General features: G+C 32.1%; 4 protein-coding genes across 13 annotated transcripts in view; 3 read left to right on the top strand and 1 right to left on the bottom strand.

Moving 5' to 3' along the window:
* Positions 1–1,638, top strand: part of LOC106766581 (actin-related protein 4-like) — a 7,018-nt gene extending 5,380 nt beyond the window's left edge. Inside the window, exons 7-11 of the mRNA XM_022782813.1 lie at positions 9–122; positions 219–281; positions 870–934; positions 1,155–1,223; positions 1,352–1,638. Coding sequence (XP_022638534.1) covers positions 9–122; positions 219–281; positions 870–934; positions 1,155–1,223; positions 1,352–1,397 — 357 coding nt within the window. The 3' untranslated portion in view covers positions 1,398–1,638. The remainder of the gene's footprint in view (positions 1–8; positions 123–218; positions 282–869; positions 935–1,154; positions 1,224–1,351) is intronic.
* An 854-nt stretch (positions 1,639–2,492) lies between these two features.
* Positions 2,493–8,840, top strand: LOC106765619 (carbon catabolite repressor protein 4 homolog 3). 4 transcript variants are annotated; one of them, XR_002668911.1, is made up of 12 exons: positions 2,493–3,001; positions 4,581–4,646; positions 4,901–4,953; positions 5,046–5,127; positions 5,798–5,884; positions 6,348–6,440; positions 6,535–6,567; positions 6,689–6,801; positions 7,536–7,644; positions 7,739–7,832; positions 7,934–8,018; positions 8,485–8,513. XR_002668911.1 is itself a non-coding variant. In XM_014650305.2 (12 exons), the coding sequence occupies exons 1-12, from the start codon at positions 2,555–2,557 to the stop codon at positions 8,623–8,625; spliced, it is 1,392 nt and encodes a 463-aa protein (XP_014505791.2). In that variant the 5' UTR covers positions 2,498–2,554; the 3' UTR covers positions 8,626–8,840. The 4 variants fall into 4 exon arrangements, 2 of the variants coding, with proteins under 2 accessions (XP_014505791.2, XP_014505790.1); XM_014650305.2 differs by having other exon boundaries at positions 2,498–3,001; positions 7,747–7,832; positions 8,488–8,840; XM_014650304.2 differs by having other exon boundaries at positions 2,634–3,001; positions 7,747–7,832; positions 8,485–8,840.
* A 6,520-nt stretch (positions 8,841–15,360) lies between these two features.
* On the top strand, positions 15,361–19,411 carry LOC106767475 (gastric triacylglycerol lipase). Of its 3 annotated transcripts, XM_022784199.1 has the most exons (10): positions 15,362–15,537; positions 15,728–15,901; positions 16,146–16,327; positions 16,415–16,551; positions 16,677–16,936; positions 17,023–17,091; positions 17,456–17,512; positions 17,827–17,879; positions 17,968–18,043; positions 18,147–19,411. In XM_022784199.1, exons 1-10 carry the CDS (start codon positions 15,497–15,499, stop codon positions 19,078–19,080), a joined length of 1,983 nt encoding a protein of 660 aa, XP_022639920.1. In that variant the 5' UTR covers positions 15,362–15,496; the 3' UTR covers positions 19,081–19,411. The 3 variants fall into 3 exon arrangements, with proteins under 3 accessions (XP_022639919.1, XP_022639920.1, XP_014507866.1); XM_022784198.1 differs by having other exon boundaries at positions 15,361–15,537; positions 16,206–16,551; XM_014652380.2 differs by having other exon boundaries at positions 16,146–16,551.
* Positions 19,412–20,292: 881 nt separating this feature from the next.
* Positions 20,293–25,966, bottom strand: LOC106768855 (3-hydroxyisobutyryl-CoA hydrolase-like protein 3, mitochondrial). Of its 5 annotated transcripts, none has more exons than XM_014654216.1 (11): positions 25,740–25,966; positions 25,221–25,322; positions 24,963–25,027; positions 22,744–22,878; positions 22,556–22,652; positions 22,187–22,316; positions 21,768–21,946; positions 21,535–21,662; positions 21,344–21,445; positions 20,583–20,680; positions 20,293–20,487 (listed from the first exon to the last, which is right to left on the bottom strand). In XM_014654216.1, exons 1-11 carry the CDS (start codon positions 25,930–25,932, stop codon positions 20,472–20,474), a joined length of 1,245 nt encoding a protein of 414 aa, XP_014509702.1. In that variant the 5' UTR covers positions 25,933–25,966; the 3' UTR covers positions 20,293–20,471. The 5 variants fall into 5 exon arrangements, with proteins under 5 accessions (XP_014509702.1, XP_022639917.1, XP_014509703.1 ...); XM_022784196.1 differs by adding an exon at positions 24,689–24,741 and having other exon boundaries at positions 20,293–20,680; positions 24,983–25,027; XM_014654217.2 differs by lacking the exon at positions 24,963–25,027 and adding an exon at positions 24,689–24,741.
* Positions 25,967–26,812: the final 846 nt, after the last annotated feature.

Genomic DNA, 26,812 nt, shown 5'->3' with positions numbered 1-26,812 from the left:
TTGTAAATTTTAGTACATTCTTTCTTCCATTGCTCATTGTTTTACCGTTTATTTTGCAGATCATAGAGAGCATTAATAAGTGTGATGTGGACATTCGTAGAGAACTATTTAGTACCATACTGGTAACCTTTATATTGATTTGGTGCTCTCCTGNTCCACCTCTTTCTGAGTTTAAGGGTACTTGGACATATTTGAAACTGATTTTGTATATCTTACAGCTTACTGGTGGTACAGCTTCGATGCAACAACTGAAGGAACGCATTGAGAAAGACTTGCTAGAGGTCAAATTTACACAAGCACATATTTTATTAAATGAATGCCAAATTTTTTTTATATGATAAATTTTATTGGTTTGTTTTCTTTAGAATATCCAATGTTTTGTACTCATTTTTATTCTGATGGATTTCTTTTCTGCCACATGCTATCACTATCGTATACAGAAAAACACGACCCGCACTGAATGCCAAATTTCTGATTATCATAAATTTTATCGGCCGGTTTCTTTTAAAATGTCCAATGTTTTTGTTCTTTTTATTCTATTATTGTAATAAATTTCCCTTTTGCCACATGCCATCATTATCATATACATAAAGACACAATCCACACACTGAAGAATGTGGAAACCTTGAAAAACTTTGTAGAGAGTCGGGGATTGTAAAAAGCCTAGNAATTGCAAAATAAGGCTTTAAAAAACTAGGAGGAACACAACCTTCTCTCTGTTTTGTGGAAATTGGTTGGAAAATATTTCAGTATGAGACGATATGTTATTTACATGTCAGACATATATTTAAATGATGTTTTTTTGGGTTGTAGGCAATATTTATATTAATATATAAACAAGATGTTTGAGATGTGATTTCTGTTTGTAGGAGTCCCCTCAAGCTGCTAGAGTTAAAGTATTTGCCAGTGGCAATGCTACTGAAAGAAGGTTCAGGTGGGATGTTCATCGGTGCTTGTCTGTATTTTTCTCAATTTCACGCGTCTGTGATGATATTAGGATGAGTTAGTTCATGTTGCAACATCTGCTCCAGTTCTCCCTCCTTTCTTCATTAGTTATTATCACTTTAATGATGCAATGCAACTTAAGATGATGTAGCTTGTTTACACATCAAGCTCATTTGTGCTTTTAATCATGATGGTAAATATCTTTGCAGTGTTTGGATAGGGGGGAGTATATTGGCTTCTCTTGGCTCCTTCCAGCAGATGTGGTTCTCCAAGTCTGAGTAAGTGTTAACTGATTGCGAAAGAGTTCAGCTATTCAAATTCGATCACCATGAAAACTGACTTAAAAATTCTGTACTCATGATTGTAATTTTTTAAATACAAANCTAATTCAGTGTGCTATGGATAGGTATGAAGAGCAAGGGGCTTCTTATATCCAAAGAAAATGCCCCTGAGTTTCCAACTGGAGTTTATTACTTCCATCGAGATCCCGGCAATTTCAGGAAGTCATGTTGATTATAAACTATGCTGATATAACTACAGTGTAACTGGCATAACCTCATTTTCTTTTTTCTGCGTCGCGCTGGATCCCCTTCCATATTGTGTAATGAATATGCTATTGACGTTGTACTTGGATGATTCTAATGCAGTAGTATTCGTGGCATTACTTGCAATGCACTTTAAGAACGCCAAAAAGTTGTACCACACTCTTTTGGAGGAAAATGTAAATGTAACAAGTAACTACGTGAAAAAACGTGTATTAATGTCTTCATTAATTAGGACCAGATTTCTAGGGTTGTTGATATGGGAAATCTGCTAGATAATCCATGCTACTTGAAAAGAGAAATGTTATTTGTACAACTCATGCAACTAAGGTTAGCAACTGATGAGTGTGGGATTGACTATTTAATCCTTATAAATAAGTATAAATCTTATAAAATCAATTATGATATCAGGTTAATAAATAGAATTTAAATCTAATTGAATTTTATAAAATTAGATAATATTTATATTTATTTATATATTATAAATTGATTTTATAATAGTTTCTTAATATAATTATTATAAAATAATAATTTAGTTGTTTTAATAAACAAAAACCTAGTTTTGTATGGAAAATGGACAAAATTAACTTGCTATGGTGTGGCTGTGAAGGAATAGANTAGAAAAATACACCAACCAATGCATCTTCCCCACATACCGTGGTATATGAAGAACATCATATCCTAAACTTTTAAAAAAAAAGTAGTTAATGCTGTGTTTAATTTTGATAAGATTTTACTCNTTTAATTTCTTCTAAGAAATTGAGGCCAATACAAATAGACTTTAATTTACACGAGAACTCAAATTAATTTAACATTTTTTGCAAGAAGTTATGTAAAAATGTTTAATTTCTAAATATCGAAAGTATAATAAATTTTAGATAAAAATTCGTTTTAAATGTGAAGAAAATTGTTAACAGAATAAAACAATTTTTTACCACAATTTCACTGCATNAAACAGCTTGAAAGCTATCAATATGGACTTTTTAAAATATATTTAGTCAAAGAGAGAAAGGAAGAAAATAAATAAATAACAAACAGTTAGATTAAAGGGAGGGAAATGCATTGAGATGGATAACGAATTGTGGCGCTATTGTAAACTTGGCGTTTGGTCGTTCATTCAATTTCAAAGCGAGAGAAGAGAGAGAGTAATGGCCTCTTGTGCATCTTCGTCTTGGCTTGTGCTCTCATCCACCAACGCCAAACACAAACCCAGCTGCTTCAAATTCAATGCTCCCATCGCTTCACAAATCCAATGGCATTCAGACTCGGATACCCAAAGAAACCTCCGTCACCCTCCCGAAATTAAACGCCACTGGGTGGAAGCATCTGATGAATCTTTGCATTCTCTGGAAAGATTCACAGTGGCCTCTTACAACATACTGGGGGATAGAAATGCTTCTCAACACTCGGATTTATACGTAAACGTTCCTTCTCGTTACATCAAATGGGATCGTCGCAAGAGGGTTATTTCTGATGAGCTTCTTGGGTGGGACCCTGATATCATCTGCTTACAAGTAACCAACTTTTCACCTTTCTTGAATTTGTTCCATTTTGTTTGATTTATTTGATAGGCTAAAACAATGCACTTATACTTTCAGTTTAATACATTTAAGTTTAAAAAGTTTCGTTTTGGTCATGTGTTTGGAACTTCCAGACATATGTGTGTTGTGTTTTCAGTAAGCCGTCCAAACCCTTCAGATTATGCATCATGCCATGATTTTACCTATGATTTATGAAAACGTGCATATAAACATTTCTAGCTTCATCATACGTCCTTATTTTTTTTACCAAGAGACAATGATGAAAATGAATCAAGTTAAGTTTTGTAAGCCTGAACATGACATTTTTATGTTAAATACTACTTTTTTTAGTAAGTCTCTAAAGGAGATAGTGGTCTGAATTTACATGTACGTCTGACTAACAGATTTAACCTTTTAAATAAATAAGTATATAATTCTAAAACATAATAATAGTGCAAATAAATTGATTATCTTCATATGATTTTTGTATGATATATAAATACCTATTTAAAATATTTAATCTAACTTATTTAGTAAATACATGATCCACTGATATAGCTTGATCTGATTCTATCAAAAGTGTGAGAAAACTATTATACACTATTGCAGACTGACGTGTGAAGTATAAACTGTTGAAATATAAAATGGTTAGAATTACCCAGGGAAAGGTGCTGAGTTAACTTATATTGGAAGGTAAGATGTTAAATAATAAACAATGTACAGAAATGAGGACCATCATCAATATAGAAAAGAAAGAAGAGACGTAATATATATTAATCTCTACAATAGAAACAAAGAGCTAAAATCATGGTGAGATGTAGGCAATATCCTAAAGATTACGATATGCATACATTTGGATTAGCTTGAGTTCGATTCCACCAACAAATCATGATGTTAATGGCTAGGTCCCCATGTCTCTTGATATAAAGTATCTTGCTTGGTTTTCCTTCCTTTTCAAATCAATGGGCATCTCAATTCTCGACTATACAAATTCTGTTTAATTGGATTATTCTATCCTAGTTTTTAAACAAAACCAGATTTTCACAGTTTCACAGGTATTATACACGTATTACTTCATGTTTATATAACTCCCACTGTTTAGATGTAATTATTTTGTATTAGGTGTACAAAGACATTCATTCTGCTTCTGAGTCTGATATAGGTATAGAAATGTGTATATATAATTGATGTGATTGTGATTCTTACAGACACGCATGGAGTAAATTTCGTAGGATTAATCCGATGGTCGATATGCAATACAGATATTATTCCCTCACGTGTGGCTTAGACTTTACCCAAAATTACCTAAGCAAAAGTATTATGCATGGGTAGAAGCGAAATCAGATTGTTCATTTAACCAAAGTAAAATAAAACAGAAGAAAAAATGTGTGTGAAAAAAAGTTGCTGCCATCCGCCACTACTAGTTGTAAAAAACGACCACTTTTTGCATTTACACCTGATTTCTAAAAGCGAAGATCCATGGAAACTATTAAGAGAATCCTCACTGAAAACACACACACACACGTACTATTTATCTCCTGCAACTATACCACATTCGAAATTGTATTGTCAGGAGGTGGATAAGTATTTGGAACTTTCAGACATTATGGTTAAAGCAGGATATGCTGGATCTTATCAGGTAGATTTTCATTTTCTTTCAGAAGTCTGATTTCTACTCTGGTTTTGACTGATTGAAACCTTCTTGATCAAATTTGGTTCATTCAAAATAAAATAAAGATTAGTTCATTTGAGTTGCATCGTTCATCATTAAAGATGCTGAAGTCTCTATACAACTGTGAAATTTGTCATTATCCTATGCATAGTAGTGTGGCACCACCATATATTGGTTTGTGATTATTGAGAACCTAATGAATTGCGTGCATGGCTCTGTAGAGACGCACGGGAGATTCAGTTGACGGATGTGCCATGTTTTGGAAAACTGATAAGTAATTAATCTATTTATTGCCAATTGGGTTCTGAGATAAAAATTGATGAATCTAATACATTGACTTGATTACTTTTTCATTATGTTTGTCAGGTTCCGGTTACTAGAAGGAGAGAACATTAAATTTAAGGACATTGGCCTTCGTGATAATGTTGCCCAACTATCAGTTTTTGAGGTATTCCTTCTTTGATGTCGGCTCCTTTCTTTTAATCATATGACCATAGTTGGTCCTTCCTTTTTACTATTTTAAAACTTTATTCTATGTTCCTGTATTATACTAACTTAAGCTTTAACACAATGACGTATACCAATAAAATTAATTAATTTAGTTGAGTTTACTGAATTTTTTAAAAACTGTTACCAATATACTACAATTTTTCTTCTATGTTAATGACTTTTAAAGTTCTTGTATGATTTTTCACTTACAAAAAAACACACACAAATAAAGAAAAGAGCTTTAGTGTCGTAAAATGTCTTTATTGATTGATGACTATTAGAAATTAACAAATTAAAATAACATATTATGCCATTTTTTAGGAAAATAAAAGTTATGTTGACTGATAGGATTTATTTGCTTTATAAGTTGGTTCGATCGTCAGTTAGATATAAGTATGGAAAGAAGATTAGAAGAGAGGGAGATTCGTTGATATTGTCAATTAAACATTGACTATTCATGAAGTACAAATCCTCTGGGAACCCCTTTCTTTTTTTGTAATGCACATTATCTTACGTAAGTTTGAACACAAGTAGCAGTACATATCTTTTATCGTCTTAGTGCTATTATTCTAAATATTGTCCTATTGCATGTCGTCATTTGTATTTTTAACTTCATCTTGTACAGGCAGATGTGTGAATCTTACTCAAGAAGACTGTTAGTTGGTAACATCCATCTACTTTACAACCCAAACAAGGGAGAAGTTAAATTAGGTCAAGTAAGTGTTTAATTCACCCATTCCAAAGAAAATGTTAGTTAAATGTCTTTCCTACTATAGCTTGCAATCTTTTGGAAATTAGCATTGATGCCAAATTTTCTTTATTAAATTCAAAAACATTCAAGAAGTATGTTTAATATGAGATATTTCTTGATAAAATTGAATAGGGTTTTAAGCATTAATTGATCACATACTGTTTGCATGTGTTAATTTTGATATTCTTTCCACAGTTCCTTCCTCTTTTTTTATCAATTGAAAATTCTCTTCTCAGCTTATCAATTTTTCATCTGGTAAAGAACTATTAGAAGATCAGTTGAGATAACTACTGATACCTAATTCAAAAGTGCTTATGTTATCTGTAAGAAATACAGTCGACTATGTATTTCACCTAATTTTTCAGTAGTCAAGTCAGATTTGCCTTCCTTAAACTGGCTGATTGAAATTGAAATATTTAATATTGCAGATTCGTTTTCTCTCGTCAAGAGCACATTATCTCTCTGAGAAATGGGGTAATACCCCTGTTGTGCTAGCTGGTGATTTTAATAGTACTCCTCAGGTGCCATATTCCAGAAAATAGACAGTATTTTTCATTTAGTTTGAGTTCTTCATTCTTTACATACTGAATTCTCTTTTTTATTGTTTTTCAACAGAGTGGAATATATAAGTTTTTGTCATCATCTGAGGTATTCACCTTATATTGGTTTTTGTTAGTGGCATGATAAAAAGATTGTTCATGCCGTGAATACAAGCAAGTAGTATTATTGAAGACACTCACTTGAAACTGGGTGTGGTTTGCAATTGCAGCTTAATGTCAAGCTGTATGACAAAAAGGAATTATCTGGACAGAAACGGTGTCGTCCTGCTCAAGTTATAGGGGAGAATAAAGCAACAGCTGGTCCAGTTGTCACCCTAGACGGGTACTTTTTCTTCTGGATGATTTTTAAATGAAGCACACACAGAAGAAAAATAGATTGAATTAACAAGGTAAAATGAATCAAATTTCTTGCATAAGTTTAAAATAACTTGTGCATCTCAACTTTTTCAAAAGCTGGTGACGGCTGAGCTTAAGGAGACTCAAAAGAAAGAAAATTCGGTGCTTTAAGAATTTACACCTTGCGTAGCTGTTACTTTCTATTTCTCTATTCGAACAACTTCCTCATGTAACTTCTCCATAAGTATTTTTGCCTTATAGAAGTACTAGTAATAGAGTTTTACGATTGGAAAGCTACAATGCAGGTGTGCATGTATATTTTATACTTATAAATCAGAGAATTATTCAGACTCGAGCTGACAGGGTATGCGTGTAATAGACCTGACTTTGAATACAATTTTCAGATGAAATAGTTTTGCATATTCACCACTTTTATTATTTTCTTCAGATCATTTCTACTGATGCTTTCTAATACCTTTCATAAATATGAATTTAACTCTATTGCACGAGACATGCATTTTGGCAGATTTAGTGTGCTATAAATTGGACATTATGACCTTTTTTCTCTTGGTAGAGTTTTATATTATTGATTTACAAAGGCCACAATACAATTGTGCTATCATTTTCTCTTCTGCTAACTGCAAAGAATGCGTGTTTTCTGAAATTTTTTGTGCTATTCAGTTGTATCTCAGTATGATGCTCTCAATCTACTGTTTCCAGCTCGTTAAAATGTTGGACAGATGAAGAGATAAAAATAGCTACCGGAGATTCTCAGCATCATTTGGCTGTGCATCCATTGAAGCTGAAAAGTTCGTATGCCACAGTTAATGTACCTAATTATTCCCTTGCAACCTATTCTTACTGTATATGATTTCCACAATTAATCCCCTATCCCGTGGCAACAGAATAGTAAAGTTGTAAAGTCTTTCAGGGTTCAAAAAGTACACGGGGATTCAATGGTGAACCCTTGGCAACTTCCTATCACTCAAAGTTTCTTGGCTCTGTAGATTACTTATGGTAATCAAATCCTGCCAAATATTTTGGTTGTTACAAATATGATTGTTATGGCCTTATTGATTGCAATTACCAAAGTATAAGATTGACTGTTTTTGATGCAGGTACTCGGACGGTATTGTACCTACAAGAGTTCTTGATACCGTTTCAATAAGTGATCTCGTGAGGGCAGGTGGCCTCCCATGCAAGGTATTCGTGCTTGTCTTTTATGCAGATTGTAATGGAAAACATTGTTAGTAAATTTAAGGTTTAAGATGTTAAGGGTGCTCAGAGGTTGACCTATAATCGAGGCTCGAAGAAATTTATCTGTATTTTAGACCAACCACCTGCATCCCACAAAACAGAAGATTAGAATGGAAGGTTGAAACTTTTGTTTGTGGGTGGTTGTCTTGACAGTTGAATTTGATATGGCTTGGTCTTTTTCAACATTTTTTTATGCTTTTACGTTGGTCATTCTCTATGGATTGGGAGAGTCTCACCATTTGTCCAAAAAGGGTTTCATTCATAACATTTAGTGATCTTGTAGAGCTTTTGAATTGAAATAGGTGCAGTAGATATTGGCACTTATGTAGGATCATCTTGTCAAACTACATCTTCTACAGTCTACGGTGCACTTATTTTTCACCATCTAACCAATCTTTTCCTTTATTAATAGAAGGTGGGAAGTGATCATTTGGCCTTGGTTTCTGAATTTACTTTCTCAGTTACAAACAATGAACCTACAGACATAGTGGCAGTAGTAGCAGCAGCACCAGCCATGGTAGATATTGAAGAGCCTAACAATCAGCAGTCATAACGAAATAGCTCAGCGTTTTCCTTGGGAAACCGGTTTTTGCTTTCCTTGTTTACTTACAGTTTACATTGAATGATTTATTTAGCTTAGCTCAAATTTGTTGAAATAGGTTGTAATTTATAATGTTTGAATTTCAAGTTCTTGGAAGAATTTCTTATGTACCATAAGAACCTGAAGTTTATAAGGGCAATGAAAAATCTTAACAGAAATTGAATTATTGGTGAAAGTGAGCATAATCATTAAACTTAAAAAATGAAAATTAAATATTAAAGTTTTAAAATATCAAATTTAAAGAACTTTGTATAAAAAAATGTACGATTTAATCACATTGGAAATACATGTATCTTATTTAACTTTTTCAGACATAGGGATAATCCAAGTAAAGACAATTTATGTTCAATCCTATGCGAAAACTTGTTAAGCAAATGATAATCATATATCATAAATGAGATGAATCTCTATTCCTGTGGGTTGGAAGAAATTCTGACCAAAAAGAATGATATTTTAATTCTGACCAAAAAGAATGATATTTTAATTTTCAAATATTATTTCTCGTTTTCTAAGGTTGAAAAAAAATAAACTGTCTACAATTTTGAGTTTAAAAAACATTTGTGGATTTGTATATTATTTTTGCAGAGTCAATTATATTCTTAATTTCAATCACTTCTAATTCTAAACACTTCTAATTCTAAACACTTTTAACTTTTAACTCTATATGTTTCTATCTTTAATCTAGAAGAATAGTTTTGTTCAAATTTAGTTGCATATTAGTAAATTAGTAATTAGGACTTTTATTGGTTAAATCAAATACTATTTGCTAGTCTAGATTTTTTATGTTTCTGTTTTTACTTGTGTTTAGAATGTTGTCAAGTATAATCCTGTTCTCTAACAAATTTATGTAAGTAACATTAATTTGATTGATTAAAATATTTAAAATCTCTCTAACAAAGTTATTTAAGTAACATTAATTTGATTGATTAAAATATATAAGATATTCCTAATAAACTTATTTAAGTAACATTAATTTGATTGATTAAACTTATTTTTTCAGTTTTATAGTGTCTGATTGTGAGTAATTAGGTTTTTTCATATTAAACTTGTGTAGCTATTTTCTTTTATGGATTTAAAATATTTAAAATCTCTCTCACTAAGTTATTTAAATTTCTTTTATTGGTTTAGAAATAAATTTGATTGATTTAAATTTATATTTTATTGATTAAAATATTTAAAATGTCTATAACAAACTTATTTAAGTAACATTTATTTGATTGATTGAAATATTTAAAATGTCTCTAACAAAGTTATTTAAGTAACATTAATTTGATTGATTAAAATATTTAAGATCTCCCTAACAAACTTATTTAAGTAACATTAATTTGATTGATTAAACTTATTTAAGTCACGGTCTTTTTTCAGTTTTATAGTTTCTGATTGAGTAATTAGGTTTTTTCATATTAAACTGGTGTAGCTATTTTCTTTTATGGATTTAAAATATTTAAAATCTCTCTCACTAAGTTATTTAAATTTCTTTTATTGATTTAGAAATAACCTTGATTGATTTAAATTTATATTTTATTGATTAAAATATTTAAAATGTCTATATTTTTGGAAATGTTAAAGTGATATTTAAGAAAGGAGTAGAGACAGATAACAGACTTCAGGAAATTTTGAATCTTTTATCTTAAAAGTGAGACATTATTCTACAGGGTGTTGAGACCATAGAAAAACTTTATGAACTAAACTGGAGTAAATTACGTTGACTTATTTTGAGGCATACAGAATAGATGAAAGCAACCTGTTTGCTTTCATATCATACAAAAACCACCCTTGTTATTGTTTTTAAGTGGGTTGAGAATTTTTGACGATAGTTATGGGAGATTGCTGTTGTATGAAAAAATCCAATAAACTTGTTTGTTGTATATTTGATAATGTAGACTTCCACAAAGAAATTGTCATCTACCCCCTCCCCAATTTGAGTTAATTCTTTCCTTTGTTTGTGTATTATTATTATATATATGTCTAGATTTTATGTGTTTGAAAATTTCAGCTTTGATAATGAATTATTCCTTATATGATTGATTCAGATAAAAGTCAGTGGGTTCTTATCTCATATCCAGAATTACGTAATGGATACTGGTGCAGAGTCATATTAACATTCAATCATTTGCCTAGTTCATATTGTAGAAACTGATAGCTTGTCAATTACACGTAAAACTTTAGTTTCCAGTAGCTAGCTCATTTCTGAATTTTCTTAGCGTTTTTTTCCTCTAGAGTTGTGGTACTCATATTAGCCAATTTGTAGTGCAAAATTGACCTTGGAAAGCTAACCAAATCTTTTTCCATCACGTTATCTTTTCCAACTGTCTTGTCCATTATGGTTTGGTGTTGTCTCACTAAAAATTTCAGATTGATGCATCTAATTTCATATCATATGTTATTTGCTATTTTTGTTTTGGTATGCTTGTTGGAATGTGCAGAAAGGTGCTGGAAAGAAGTTTCCTAACAAGTGGTAGCCTTCTAGGAGAGGATGGGAAGACACTGCTGATTATCAGCACTGTCACGAAACATCAGCCAAAATCAGAGTAGAGTGAGCAAACAACAAGTGAATTGGTATTTGAATGTTAAAAAAAATAGAAAAGAAAAAAGCCGAATCAACAAAGCAGCAAGTAAAGTATGATCTGAAAGGTAAACAGCAAAGTGCAGTATGAACGGTGAGCTCTAAACTGTTAAAACAACAAACAACACCTCTTTTTGTCCAAGTGCTTTTACAGCAAGTAAACACGAGATCCAAAACAACGAAGCTGTGCAGAGTTTAAAATTTGTCTGATTTTTATCATTGTAACCGTTTTTTAATCTGTTTTCCTGTTTATTTGTAAAAGGCCTTTTTACCAAGTGTCTTGGAAGAGCCTTTGGTGTTCTTCCATCTCTTGGCCAAACTTCTTGAACTTAAAGTTTAAAATTGCAATAGACAGTGAGTGTAACTTGAAAACCAAAGTTTACAAGCCACACTCTAGGTTTGCATCTTTCTTTTCATTTGTTGTCTCATAGCTTACTTGGCTAGAGATCAAACCATAGGTATTTTTGCATTAAATTCCAAATAGTGTTTTAAGTGTCTTAGTTTAATTTTGTTTGCTGTTATTTGATCTTATAAGTTCAATATTGTTTATGGAGTTTTAATTTTATCTTTTTTTGTTTGTGACCATCTTAGTAAGTAGTCTAAGGCAATCTTATTAGGTAAGACTTAGTACTTAAGTCGTCATTGATTCACCTCTCTTATTTGAAAATTGTCATTTGGTAAAATCTTATATGCTTGTGTTTGTAATAAATGTGTGTGTGTTTATGTGTGGATATCTAGGTGTGTGTGGGTGGGTGGGATTGTGTCTCAGAATGTGTGTGTGTACCCATATGTGTGTGTGCGCGCGCATATGTATGTATGGGTGGATAAGTGTATGTGTCTCCGAGTGCGTGTCTCTATGCACATGTCTATGTGTTTGTATATGTATGTTTTTGTGTATGTATCTGTGATATATAAGTGTTACGTGTGTTTGTGTGTGTATGCGCTTTTTGTGTGTATGTGTCTGTGTTTGTTTGAGAGTTTATATCCATGAATATGTGTTTGAGTGTATGTGTGTTTGTGTGTAATATGTGTGTATGTGTATAGGTAATATATATATATATATATATATATATATATATATATATATATATATATATATACACACACACACACACACACATAATCATATTACACACAACTATATATTTGTGTGTAATATGATTATGTGTGTTTGTGTAATAAATTTATGTGTTTGTAGACGTGTGTATGTTTATATATGTGTGTTTGTTTGTAGGTTTGTGTCTGTTTTCGTGTGTATGTGTCATGGTTATCAAATTCTCGAGTTAACTCGTATGAGTTTACGTTTCTAGACATGGCTTCCGAGTTAACTCGGAAGTAAACTTGTTTTCTGTGTAAGGATTATGTAGAATCGCAAGTTTGGAGCGATTCTACGAGCTTGAAAGGGGGAAAAATTAAGAAAAACTAGGTCAGTTTGGCTTTAGGGTTTCATGACCTGATTGCCACTGTCTCTTGTGCCCTTCTACAATTTTTTTTTATTATATATTTAATAAAATACATTAAAATTAAGGACAATAATTCAAGTATTTATGTTTTACAATATTTATTTCTATGAACAATATATCTCTAAATTGTATTTATTTGAAGTTATATAATTTTGTAGACTTATTTGAATTAAGATAGTTTATATAATTTTTTTTCATCTGAAGTAAACTCTTATGAGTTTACTAGTCGAGTTTACTCGACTCTTACGAGTTTACGTAAATTCTTGAATTTGATAACCTTGGTATGTATGTGTAATAATTGTGCGCGAATATGTGTTTGTATGTGTATGTGTATGTTTGTGTAATAATTGTGTGTGAATATGTGTGAGTATATATGTGTATAAGGTTGTGTTTATGTAATATATATATATATATATATATATATATATATATATATATATATATATATATAAATTATCCTTCTTATTTGTAACTCTCTCATTGGTCAAGTGATTAGATTAATGAACTAGTTTGACCATCAAATCCTTAAGTTAGCTCATTTATATTTTTACATCATTATAGAATAAACTAGTTATTTTTTTTAATTTTTATAATATTTCAAACATTCTAACAAAAAATTACAACAACAATAATTGTTGTGCTTTTTATTTATTTTTTTTCAAACAAACTGTTTAAGTTTTTCTTCAATCATTCCTCTTTTGTAGGCTTTTTTTCTAATTTTTTTTTCTCTTTTCTTTGTCATATTTCTTATTAGCACTTTGTGGAGGTCTTTTCTTCTTTCAAATTCTTAACTTCTTTTAGAAAACTCTCTTTAATTCATGAACTCATTGATTATAAATAAATTAATTTTTAATTTAGTTTTATGACTTTTGTGTAAGATCACATGTTGTTAACTTTGTGTTTAAAATAACATATCACTTTAAATATTTATTAGGGACGGCATGACTTTTAAATTATTTTTTTCATAGAAATTCATTAACCTGATTCATTAATTAAAGAAAAAACAAATCAAATATATTAAAATTTTGAATGATAAAATCAATAAAAAAAAAATCTAAAATTTTGAATTTTTATTTAAAATTATATAAAGAGAAAAATTAAGTGTTTTATTTATTTATTTTTGTAAGTATTTTTTTTTTCTATTCATTTTATTCACTCACTTTTACAGTAATAAACCGCAAACAATCCGTTATTAGTTATGTCATAATCACTATCATTTTATTAGAGTAAAAAATATATTTAAATAATTAATTTTAGGCACAAAAAGTAATTATTTATTAATTTCTAAAATAGTCACTAATAAAAATAAAATACTATAATTAATGATTAATTATATTTTAAATTAATCATTAATATTAATTATTAATATTTTAACTATCAAGAAAATTAATGTCTAAATTAATTATTAATGATAAGAATATTAATTATTTTGAGATTAATAATTTTTAGATGATAAATTAATATGTAAGTTAGTCAATAGAGTTAATATATTTTTTCTTTAAAATTTATTGTTATAAAAAATTGATTGTTATTTGTTGGGAGAGGCAATTTCTTTCTTTTTCCTAAGAGAATTCCTATTCAGATTAGGAGTCATTTTCTCCAACTTTAATAAAAAGATTCAGAGATAGCTTTGGTAGCCACTCTAAGATGAGTGACTACATCAGCCTGTTGAGCTGTACCAAAAGCACCACAGTTATTGCTTTCCTTGTTTACTTATAGTTTACTTTGAATGATTTACCTACCTTAGCTCAAATTTGTTGTAATTTTTTTATTATTTTTTAATTTAAGTTTTTTGTAGGAATTTATCAATGTACCATAAGAACCTGAAATTTACAAGTGCAATGAAAAATCTTAATAGAAATTTACAAGTGACCATAATCATTAAAACTAAAAAAATGAAAATTAAATATAAAAGATTTAAAGAACTTTGTATAAAAAAATATATGATTTAATCACATTGGAATTACAGGTATCTTATCTAACTTTTTCACACACAGATAATCCAAGTAAAGACAATGTATGTTCAAGCCTTCTATGCGAAAACTTGTTAAGCAAATGATAATCATATATCTCAAATGAGATGAATTTCCATTCCTGTGTCTTAGAAGGAATTCTGACCAAGATAAATATATATTTATCTTATTTACTAATAAATTAACAATGGTAAATAATAAATTTAGTTATATATTTTTATAATTATTAATTTCTTTTATCCATAACAAAATGTAATAAAATTTATTTCATTTTGAATTCTTTTGTTTTTATGTTATACATGTGAAATGCAAAACTTGAGTTATTAAAATTAAAAAAAAAAAATCATTCCGCACTGTGTTGATATGCAATGAAATTATAAATTAAGTTTAAATTATTGATTGAAATTAAATAATTTAATATTTAAAAGCATTCAGTAGGTAAGCTGAGTGAATAATATTACTCTTTGCATTGTCATTCTTTTGTGGATGATGATGCTCTGTCCTTAAGCCACGTGTAAGGACAAGATGTGTTGCATGGAAGGAAGTGTAACGCCCAGAAAAGTCGACGCTGTGATCTACGGTGAGAACAGACGGAGACGAATCACTTGTCACAATCAGAAGCGCCACGTGGAATCTGAGACAGGGACGGTTTAATGCGCTCACCGACTTAAACTCCTCCAAAGTTTCCCTCGCAACGCAACCCAAGAAACGAATGGAATCGGTTCTCTCTTTCTCTCTGTTTCGCTTTCGCTTTCTCTTTCTTCTTGCTTCGCTGCATTGCCATTATTCTCAAATTCTCTATTTCAAACCAACGATTCAAAATGCAACGTTTTGTTGATGACGTCCTCGCTGTTACTAAAGAGTAACGACCTTTATCTTCCATTGCCATCCATTTTATCATTATGTTTGGTGACCAATGCTTGACATCTTAATCTAAATCTTTTCATGTTACTTGTTGCTTTATAGCAATGGATTTCTCTGTGCCAAATTTTATCTGATTTTTCTTTTGTCAACTTAATTGTATGAGTGCCCAAATTTAAATTTTGGTGCAGGTCGGTGAAGACGTTTACTTATGAGTCGTTGAACATTATTGTGAGACTGATCAATGGTGTCTCAGCTCTGGTGTTAGCACTGCTACCTGGGAAAGCTAATATACTTGAAGGTATTCAGGGTTGGGAGCTCCGGCCAACTTTTCGTGGACCACGCTTTCCACGTTGGATGGAAAAGTAAATTTTTTGTTTTCGTTTTCGTAACAGTTTTGTTAAATATTTCTTTGTGAAATCTTATTCATACAGTATGAGAAATAGACGTGTTCAGTGTTTTTTTTACTTCATGTGGAACATACTTTTGTACTAATTGTGTTTATAATTTGCATTGGATTACATTTGGGTGAGCATTCACGACTTTATAATGTGCCCTGTCTTTAATCATGTACACGGTTCTTGACATTGTTTTCCTTGCCTTTTTTAGTGGCGTGTCCTCTTTCAATCAGTTTATTCATGAGCTTTCTTTGGATTCTGATGTATCAAGCCAAGAATATTTATCTGGAGAAGAAGGAGAAGAAGAAGAAGACAGTGATGAATATGAAGAATATCCTAAAACTACCTTGTCTCGAAGTTCTAGAGTCCCCAGAGCTGCTTTTGCTGATTACGGTAGACACCAGACGGATTGGATATTGATTCCTCTACAGTTCTTGACACAGTTCTTGATGGGTCTTCCATTTCGTCTTTTCCAATTAGTTTATTCTGGAGTGTCAAAAACGCGATCTATCTCTGGTTGTCAACATCCTTCACAACCACATTCACCCAATGGAGTGCAAAGCCTCAAGGATCAAATTATTCATCGTGCCACTGATAGGAGACGTGGGGTCATAGAGGTTGAGCAGAAATTTCTATCCTTATTACTTTATGTTGTGTTTCTGACCGTATATGTATGCTTTAGCTGACTACTCTCGTGTATGTATATGTAACTTTTGGGTTTTTTTCTTGTTTTTTCAATCAGGATCTTCATTTGGCCATGGAGATATTTATAGAGGTTGTTTTTGATGTTATTCACAAGTCTATACATGTTCTCTTTTCCCCATCAGAAGCTCTTGGAACTTTATTCAGGTTGTTTTCATCTCATGAAAGGCCCATTTTAGTTGATAATGATGTTGTTGAGGATGCATCTGTTTCTTCAGCACCTGCAGAAAGGAATACTAGTTTTCGTTCGTCTCTGAACACAGATGCCCGGACATGTCAAGATGTTATAACAGAGCTAGGGTAAAGTAAAGACCTTTGTTTGCGCCAATCATTTTCGTTTCAAGATCTTTCTACTCCAATTAATGACTTGTACTTTTAATTCTCAGGTATCCATACGAAGCTATTCGTGTGATCACTGCCGATGGATACGTTCTTCTTCTAGAAAGAATTCCTAGGTAAATTAGACAATATTTTAGGGAAAAGTATGGAGTTCCGTAAGTGCAATCATCCATCCTCTTTGATTTTGAACTTACCGTGATCATTTGACATCTTTTTATCTCAACTTCTTTTCTATTGTTGTATGGAGTGAAGTTAATATGATATGCGGCTTTTTTTGGTAGTTGTAATTCTTTTTAAAGTTGTGGCTCTTTCCTGAAATAAATATATTGCACTGAAGGTAGAGGGTTTTGAAGGTTATAACACAATTTTATCCTTCAGATTATATATGATTATGACAACATTGAAAGAAATGACAATAGGAAGACTTGATTATTGTTATTGCTTGGTGTAGAGTCTAATGTCTGAAATCTAACTTCACAGGCGACATGCACGTAAAGCTGTTTATCTTCAGCATGGAATCTTTGATTCATCAATGGGGTGAGTAATGTTGCCGTCTCAATCTTTACTACTCTGGGTTTAATTTGTAGAGTATTTCTTCTCATATGAATATAAAGTAGAGACCTGAATAGTGGTTGGGTAAATTTGTGTTGCATCATATTAATTGTGATTTTGACATAACATATAGGACTGAAGAGCTTTTCTGTTTAGATTTTATCCTGCCTCCTCTGTTCTGTACCAAATTTCCTCCCTCTGAATCATGAATTTTTTTCTATTGTTTCAGTTGTGCTTGGATGCCAGAATAATGTTATGACAATAGAGGTAGTCTAACAAGTTAAACTTTTTTGGTTCAGTTGGGTATCTAATGGTGTTGTTGGCTCTCCCGCCTTTGCAGCCTATGATCAAGGTCTATTACATCAGTCAAAATAGTATATGCATCTCAATATAATATCTATTTTTGAAGAATTATTACATGTATGTTTGTTTATTATCAGGCTTTGATGTATTTCTGGGAAATATTCGTGGCCTGGTTTCTAGGGAACATGTCAACAAGAATATCTCCTCTCGTGAGTAAGTGCTTATAGCAAAACATTTTCATTTGTCTTGTGTTGTCTTACACAATGTAGTTTATTTTTACCGTATTCTTTATTCCCGTGACATTGATGTAATGCAGATACTGGAAGTATTCCATCAATGAATATGGGACGAAGGATATTCCTGCTTTGATTGAGAAAATCCATCAAGTAAAAACTGCTGAATTGAGGCTTAGTAAGCCTGATATTGAGGAGGAAAGTAATGACGATCAACTTTATAAGCTCTGTGCAATTTGCCATAGCTTGGGAGGAGCTTCTATGTTAATGTATGTTGTCACGCGTAGGTTAAAATCAAAGCCCCACAGACTTTCAAGATTGGTTTTGTTATCACCTGCTGGTTTTCATCATGACTCAAGCCTACTCTTTTCTGCGGTGGAGCATGTGTTGTTTTACCTGGGCCCTATTTTATCTCGTATATTCCCAGCCTTCTATGTACCAACAAGGTTTTTCCGTATGCTTGTTAACAAGTTAGCTAGGGACCTGCAACACCTACCTGCAGTTGGAGGATTGGTTCAAACTTTAGTAGCTTATGTTGCTGGCGGGGACAGCTCAAATTGGGTTGGGGTTTTAGGATTACCCCATTACAACATGAATGATATGCCAGGAGTATCGTTTGGTGTTGCTCTCCATCTTGCACAGATGAAACGTACTAGAAGATTTAGAATGTTTGATTATGGGAATGCATATAATATGAAAATATATGGTTCCCCTGAGCCTTTGGACTTGGGTGAACATTATGGACTCATCGACATTCCTGTTGATCTGGTTGCTGGTCAGAGAGACACGGTAATACGATCTTCAATGGTAAAGAGACACTATAAATTGATGAAGGATGCTGGTGTGGATGTGTCATATAATGAATTTGAATATGCTCATTTGGATTTTACCTTCTCTCACCGTGAAGAGCTTTTGTCTTATGTTATGTCAAGTTTGCTGCTTGTGAAGCCCAATTCAAAGAAACATCAAAGGACTCCAAGATCGAGGGGGAAAGGCCAGGCTTCAGTAAGAGGGTAAAAGATGATCCATATTATTTCCTAGTGATGAGTTTTTCCTGTGTCTCGCACACTTTCAGACGGAGCTGTCTTATCTCTTTTTTATTCGTGTTTTGTTTATGTTTTATGTTTGGAGAAGAAATATACCTTAAAAAACAATGCTGGAATACATTGTAAATAGTCTCAACTCTCTGACTGACTGGAAAGTGACGTCAGAGAAAAAAAGATAGTTGTTGTATGTTAGTAGTTAACCCGATGTTTGCCGAGATTTATGCCCCTGTTTCTTTCTTGAAATCGAGTGTTGAAAAGGATTATTATGGATAATAATAGTGATGTGCATCGGTATTATGTCATCTTTGAAATGTATTTTTTAATTAAATTATTTGAAAGAAAACAAAAGGTAAATTTTATATTATGTAAGTTCAAATTACATCTGTAACCAAACTTAATATGATAAAATAATTTTATCAAACCAACTGTTTAATTATATATATTCATTTTAAGTTTTACTACAACCAAACAAATTGATCTAATAATTTCTATCACATTTATTTATATATAAATGTGACATTAGATAATTTCTTTTAGAAAACAATCGTCTATAACGATAAATTTTGAAAAAAAAAATTCAATTAAACGATATTTTATAGTAATAGAATTTTATCTTTTAATATTTTATGCGGATTGAAATTAACTTTCAATTATTTTTGTCTCATCAAGTTCAATTAATATAATACAGAATACTGAAATCAATATTACGTGACTGAACCGTGAAAAGAAAATCAAGTAACGAAGATGTGGTTTTTATTTTAATAATAAACAATCACTCTAGTTCTAAAAAAAAACTAATTAACTGCAATTTTAGATTCTTGAAATTGTTAAAATTTAAAGGTAAAGTCCTAGAACGTAACTTACACTTATTAGACCTACTATTAGAATCGTCATTCAAGTCAACGATGCACTTAAGTAAACATTCTTCCATTTTAGTTCCTAGATTTAACTACTTACACTAATTTTCTTCTTTAAATTTAACTATCGTCGCCATTTTAACAATATTTAACATTCTGAATTCAAAGACTAAATGACAAACAAGTTCTATACATCACTTTTAGATGCATTTCTATATATTATAATACTTCCAGGGATTTAAATAACAGTGCATTAAAAATGACTATATCCTTACACTAATACATAGATGAATTATGACTGATTAAATTTAATTTGAAAAATAAAATTGAAAAGATCATATAAAATACTCAATATAAGATAAATAGTGTAACTCACTGAGTACATTCAGAGATGTCGATTAAGGAAAGCAGAGCCTTCATTTCTTCTAAATGGGTATGATAGGTACATCGTCCTTTGACTTTCAAAAACATGGATCTCATGTTATCATATGGTGAACAATAAATGTCACGCTAGGTCAGGACTGGAATGAAACAGCATCTGTTTATTTTATGCAGTGCCAACATTTCTTTAATGCATTTGAGAAATGAGAAGAGTACACTTTCTTTTTAAACTTACACTTTCAACTCCCCAACCTCCGGTCCTAATGGCTGAAAGACGGCTTCCACTTCTTTCGGATCAACTTCCTCCAGGCTTGATGGTTTCCATTTTGGGTTCTGCGTGAAAAACATTACTGAATATATCACCGAAGTTGGAAACAACATATACCATATATTGAAGAAAATATATGGGCACAGACAAGGACCAGATATGATTTCTGAATACTTAGAAGTTAGAACTGTAGATTTATACCCATAAAAATGAAATATATGGGGCCTATTTGATTTTATTGTTCTTTTTCAAAATTATTTCACACAATCATCTCACGGAGGAAAAATATCAAAATGTTCGATAATTTTTTTCATATAGTTTTGAAATTGAGCGTGCTGGCAGAGGCAATGAAATGATGATGGTGCGCAACGGTGGTAGTACTTTAATATGAAAGCGGAAGAGCACTTGAATGGTAAGGAAAACGAAAACAACCAATAAAAATATAAGTATCCAAGTAGGTATTTTATGCCTTTAGTTTTTTTACACATAACTATTGAAAAATAATCAAACAGAGATACGTATTTTCAACTGGATCTTTAAGTGTTTTCCGAGCTTTGGAAGAATGAAAGCATCAATACAAACACCAAGAGCAAGGATAATTTTGGTATGATTTTGTTTCACAGATAATATCTTAAGTAATAACACTATATTTCCTGGCTTAGCATACACCTATAGTTGGAGTTTGTCTCCTAGATTAAAATATACAAAACATAAGAAAAATAGAGAACCTGATCCTTGTCCACCAGCACTGCTCGGACACCTTCTGAAAAATCATGTCGCAGTGAAGACCTCAAGGCAATACGATACTCGGTTTTCATTACGCCATTAAGCTGGAAGTTCCCAATGCAAATGGAATACGCATAAATTAGTTTGAAGACAAGGAAATTAACCACCCTCACCCTTAAAAAAGAGTGCTTACCGTGGATAGTTCCATGCGATTCTTACCCACTGCAGAGGCAACTGCAGAGAAGTACTTATTGGTCAAGGAAAGGGAAAAGGGAGCACCTTTTCTGATGCCTTCGAGAGCTTCACTAGCCCACTCCACGACTAGAAATAGCAAAATACAACATTACAACTAGTCTGACAATTAACTGTAATTCAGTATTTAATATACAAAACAGTGAGTATCGGGACATTTCATGTCAATCATACCATTAGGATCGGTGCTTGACTGGTGTTTCTTTAGCTCCTTAATGATTTCAGTGACTGATTTATTTCCGCCAAATGAAGACACTATCTGAGGTAACAGCAATTTCAACTGTGATTCAGACTCTGGGTTGGCCTCAAATCTTGCTAAAAGTACTTTGATGTCCTGATGTGGATCCTGGGAACTATATAACCAATAAGTTTTGCGCAAGATCCTTATATCTTTAAGATTGGAAGGCTCGTTAATATGCAATTGTTGCAATTACATATAATATACTTCGTGACAAAGTCAGTAGAAATGGAAGATTATTTCAACAAACATTTAAGAAAACCACGAGAAAAACTGGCAGTGTATCCTCAAGTCAATGGGGGCAATATTCTTAAATAGAGCCTTAATAGCTGGTCAAAGGATAGAGGTAACATACAAGTTTGTCGCCAAAAGGGCATCCTTGAATGAACCTAATTTTCCAGATGGTACGTAATGTGTTCCAAGACCAACAAATATTGCATCTGAAGGAGTTGAAATCCTCTTCCCAGTCAATCCAAGATAAGCACCTGAAATTAGTAAAATTTTCAAATAAAAATCATTTTAGCGGAAACTTGAGAGTAAATTTGAATGCTTCACTGGTGAAGCAAACATGTATTCATTATGCAGATTACACCAGGATCGTACACCAAAAAAACATGAAAGAGAACCATCAGTGCTTTAACAACCTCAAATCCACACATTAGCTAGTCTTGCAAAAGCAATATAGAACTTAAAATGTTGTATTAATTTTAAAATATATAGTTACCAACAGATCCTTCCCCTGGACTTTGAGCTGCTATATAAGCAAAACCTACATCCGGGAACAAACCAATTCCATTTTCTGGCATGGCAAGAATGGTTCTCTGTAGATGAGAAAGTAGAAGAAAAGTCATTTGCAGGATCTATAATGACAATTCATGATTAAACTAGGCAACTATTTCCAGGTGAGCATACCTCTGTTATGATGCGATAGCGGCCATGACCAGATAAACCAATTCCAAAACCCATTGTTATACCATCCATGAAGCTTATATAAGGCTTCGGATAATCAGAAATTTTGCATATCAGAGAATACTCAGCAGTGAAGACCTAAAATATATAAGATGAAATTACAATTAGGTAGTAGATTAACAGGTCATAGAAATATGAAACATACAGCAAAATGCATAATTGTCACGGCATTGTTATCAAACACCAAAGTTAAATTGTTTAGTATTAGGGTCTGAATATGCAACAGCTTGCAAGGAAGCCTGGACAAGGCCAAACTTGGATGAACTCGGCAAGGATTTTAAAAAATCGGACAAAATAATGATTCCAAGGCTGATTTAGCAAGTCTGATTTATGTACAGAAACAGGCCCCAAAAAGTCCCCAAAAGAGCACCATTTGGTCCACTATTTCCCTTTTTTGGTTCTTTTCAGAAACTCATTTCATTTCAAGCACATTTGCCTCCTCCTTTACTGTTTTAGGCTCAAAAGTTGCAGCATTAGTTGGGAATTGAGGGCATAAGAATTGGAATTGAGAATTGACGAATTTGATATCATCACAAATTTTGTGGTCTTGACACTCAACTTCAGAGTGTGATGAATTCATCACATTAACTTTCGAATTGGTCATTTTTGTATAATTTAAGTTGTTCTATCATACTTTCTAACTTCATTTTGTTTAATTGAGAAATTGGAATTTTATCTTTTCAAAAATTTTATGATTATTCTTTTCTAAAATTATTTCATAATTAGGTGTGGAAAATATGATGTATATTTTCTGATTTGGGAAAATTAGAAAACAGGTATAAATAGAATACAAGGGAATAAACCTGGACACTAATCTATCTGTTAAAATCAAGGAAATAATTCTCTCTATAAATGCTCTACCTAAATAAGGAAATAAACCTGTCTTATTTAAATTAAATCCTTCCTGTTATGGGCTGTACAAATCAAAATGGGATGATTCTGATTGATATATGCTGATCTCCAACAGATTCTGATTGATATGCGCTGATCTCAAACAGTAGGTAAACTCTTAGGAGTTGAGTCTCAAACAAGTTTATGAAGCTTCCATGAATTTATTTAGATTCTTGAGTTTGATTACATTGCTTGGTTGACGGCAATTAGTAAGACTTAACAAATGCAGTTCTAGCAGTCTCGTAAAGTAAAACACCCAAAGGAAGTTCAGTGTCAAGGGAAAGAAAGACTGTCAAAAGGGTAATCCTGTAATGACAGAAGGGGCACTGATAGGCCTGAACTGGAAGCACATTCTGGCCACAGCCACACACATACTACCAAAACCTGGGCAGGGATTGGTTGCACACCTTCAGGAGTGAGGATATATTGTGGCCTTACCAAAAAAAAAGTAGAAAAAAAGAAGTCGCATACATAGCTTCTTCATCCACAGACTAAGATGGCACATTTTATTTTTGATTTAGGATGTATTTGGGTGAACAACTTAATTAAAAACTAACTCAATAAGCTCTTAGCAAATAAGCTAGGTTAAAGTTATTAGAAAAAGCTAAAAAGAGCTTATTTGATTAACTTCTCCATGAAGCTAATGGAAATAAGCTTTCAAAAAGCATACAAGGTTATAAACTACATTTGTGACCTCAAACCAACTCTTCCAAAAGCCTCCTTAATTGGTCATGAAAATCCTTCAAGAACTGGAAATTACCAGTTATCTTATAAGTTGAAGCTATAAAAGCTAGTTAGCCATGAATAATGACATATAATAAATTACAGTGTAGGAAATGCTTTCTCTAGGGTATAGTGGAAATATAGACATTATTAGTCAATAAGTGCAAAACATTCCAATAGGATAGGTATATATTTTGCACTGACATGGTTTCAATAAAGAGAAAGGGTATGAATCTGAAGGCATGTATAATTATTACAAAGAACACAACTAGACCTCAATCATATCTGATAGATTGTTTTTGATTGTTATCTGCTTCACATCACCACCTGCGGATAAACTAAGATCTCGGTTACCGAGTAAGAAAGTTATTGAGAACATAGAAAATTTTGTTTGATGAAACACAAACTATAAACCACTAGGATAGCATTGAGAAAAGATGATGATGTTGACAAAGATGCAAACAATATATCCAAGGAAGTACATCACAGCTGAAACTGGATAGGAATGTATATTTACATATTTGAGATTAAAACAAATAATATGAGACCTTCGGCACTAAAGGAGTGTTTTTGTCCTTTTGTATTTCAGCAACAACCCCTTTAATATCCATACCTGCATTGACCACCAATGGTGACTCTCAAAACCTTACTAGCATTCAACCAAAAAAACTCAAATTCAAAAAAAAAAAATATCTGCAAAAGAAGCTCGTGTTTTAATCTATTTATTTAACCTACAAAAATTCATCAATGAAGAATCGCATTAAAAATCAATGAATTGTGTATTTTCTCCGATGACTCAATCATACCGGCACAAAAGGCACGAGCCGAGGTGCTATCAACCAGTACACATTTGACCCTTGGGTCCGATTCCCATTGATCAAGATAACTTTTATACTTTACATCCATATCTGCACCACAAAACGTTGCAAATCAAAATTAAAAAAAAATAAAAAAACGAATAAAAAATAAGCCCTCATAATTAATCAACTGAAAATGACCAATGATTTAAACCAAAAGAAAAACAGATCCAGACCTAGTTTTTCTCATTCTATGTCGCACAGTCAATACCCAGAATCGTCATTCGCTCAAAAAATTCAATACAAATAACCCAAATTTCGCACTCTCCCAATCTTCGAAGGCCTTATGACACTAATCACATAACTAATTTTCAACTAATCGATGAGCTCCACTATAATTGCGTATTGCTATAAAAGCGAGCTCAACTAAACAGTCCAGATTCCAGAAGCGAATCTCCGAACAAAATTCTCAACTTAAAAGGATGCATAATTAGGGAAACGAAGAGGACAAAATAGAAGATAAAAAACCTAGGTTCATGGCGTTGAGTGCTTTGGAGCGATCGAGGGTGATGACAGCGACGCCGTTTGGATGAACAGCTCCCTTCACGAATTCTTCAGCCATGGCGGAAAATAGTCGCGTAGAGACAGCGATTGAAGGTCGAGAGCGAGAAAGAGAAAGTGAACTGAGAAAACGGTGAACTCTGACACCACCCACTACCATTCTTCTCTCTGATATACCTCTGAAAACCAATACGCCTCTATTACCACCTGCTTGTTACACATTTCTTTTTTTACCTTCTCACTCTTTTACCCCTCACTTTTCTTCTATTTCCTCCCTCACCCAACTCTTCGCTCTCTTCCCTCCAGGGTTAAATTAGTCAACAAACTGCAAACCATGCCCCATGTTACATTATTTCGGGTGTTCAGTCTTTTTCCTTCTTTTCGTGTTTTATTATTCATCTTTCTTAATATTTTTTTTTACATTTACATTATCAATAAAATGAGTAAAATTTTGAAATTGAGTGTTATGAAAAATACCTCAATTATATTTTAAATTTATTAATTTCTTATGAAATTTGTTTTATCTTTTCTTAAACATTTTGACTTTTTCTATTTAAAATGTTATGATTTTTTTTCTTCGTATTTCTGAAACATATATAATATGTTTTAGAATGAACTTTTCAAAATATTTTTTTCTTCTTTTTCTGCAGTGGAAATGTGGATGATGAGAGAAACGACAGCGTTGCATGGTGCAATGGGTAGGATACTTTTAATCTTTTCCTCTTAGTGAAGTGCATTTAGTAATAGTAGAAAGTCAGGAAGAAAAGGCCCGCTAGTATCTATTATTTCCAATGTAATAAAAGAGGGTTAGGATTGCCATGAGAGGGTCAGGGTTGCTTCTTCGAGCACCTCCATTTTTTCTTTCTGCATCTCATATTTTTAATCCAGAAATACCCTTCAAAATATTTATATTTTAGAATGATTATTATGGGTTTCGGAATCATCTTTCGGAGTAGTTATCTTAGAATGTAAAAAAAAAAATCCAAAAATGAAAGACAATTTTAAATTTGGAAATACTTTTCAATATACCTATTTTCTGG

Source organism: Vigna radiata, chromosome 7 (genome assembly GCF_000741045.1).
Source record: "Vigna radiata var. radiata cultivar VC1973A chromosome 7, Vradiata_ver6, whole genome shotgun sequence".
Classification (NCBI taxonomy): domain Eukaryota; kingdom Viridiplantae; phylum Streptophyta; class Magnoliopsida; order Fabales; family Fabaceae; genus Vigna; species Vigna radiata.
Note: the sequence above shows the minus strand (reverse complement) of the source record. Positions and strands in the feature narration are given on the sequence as shown.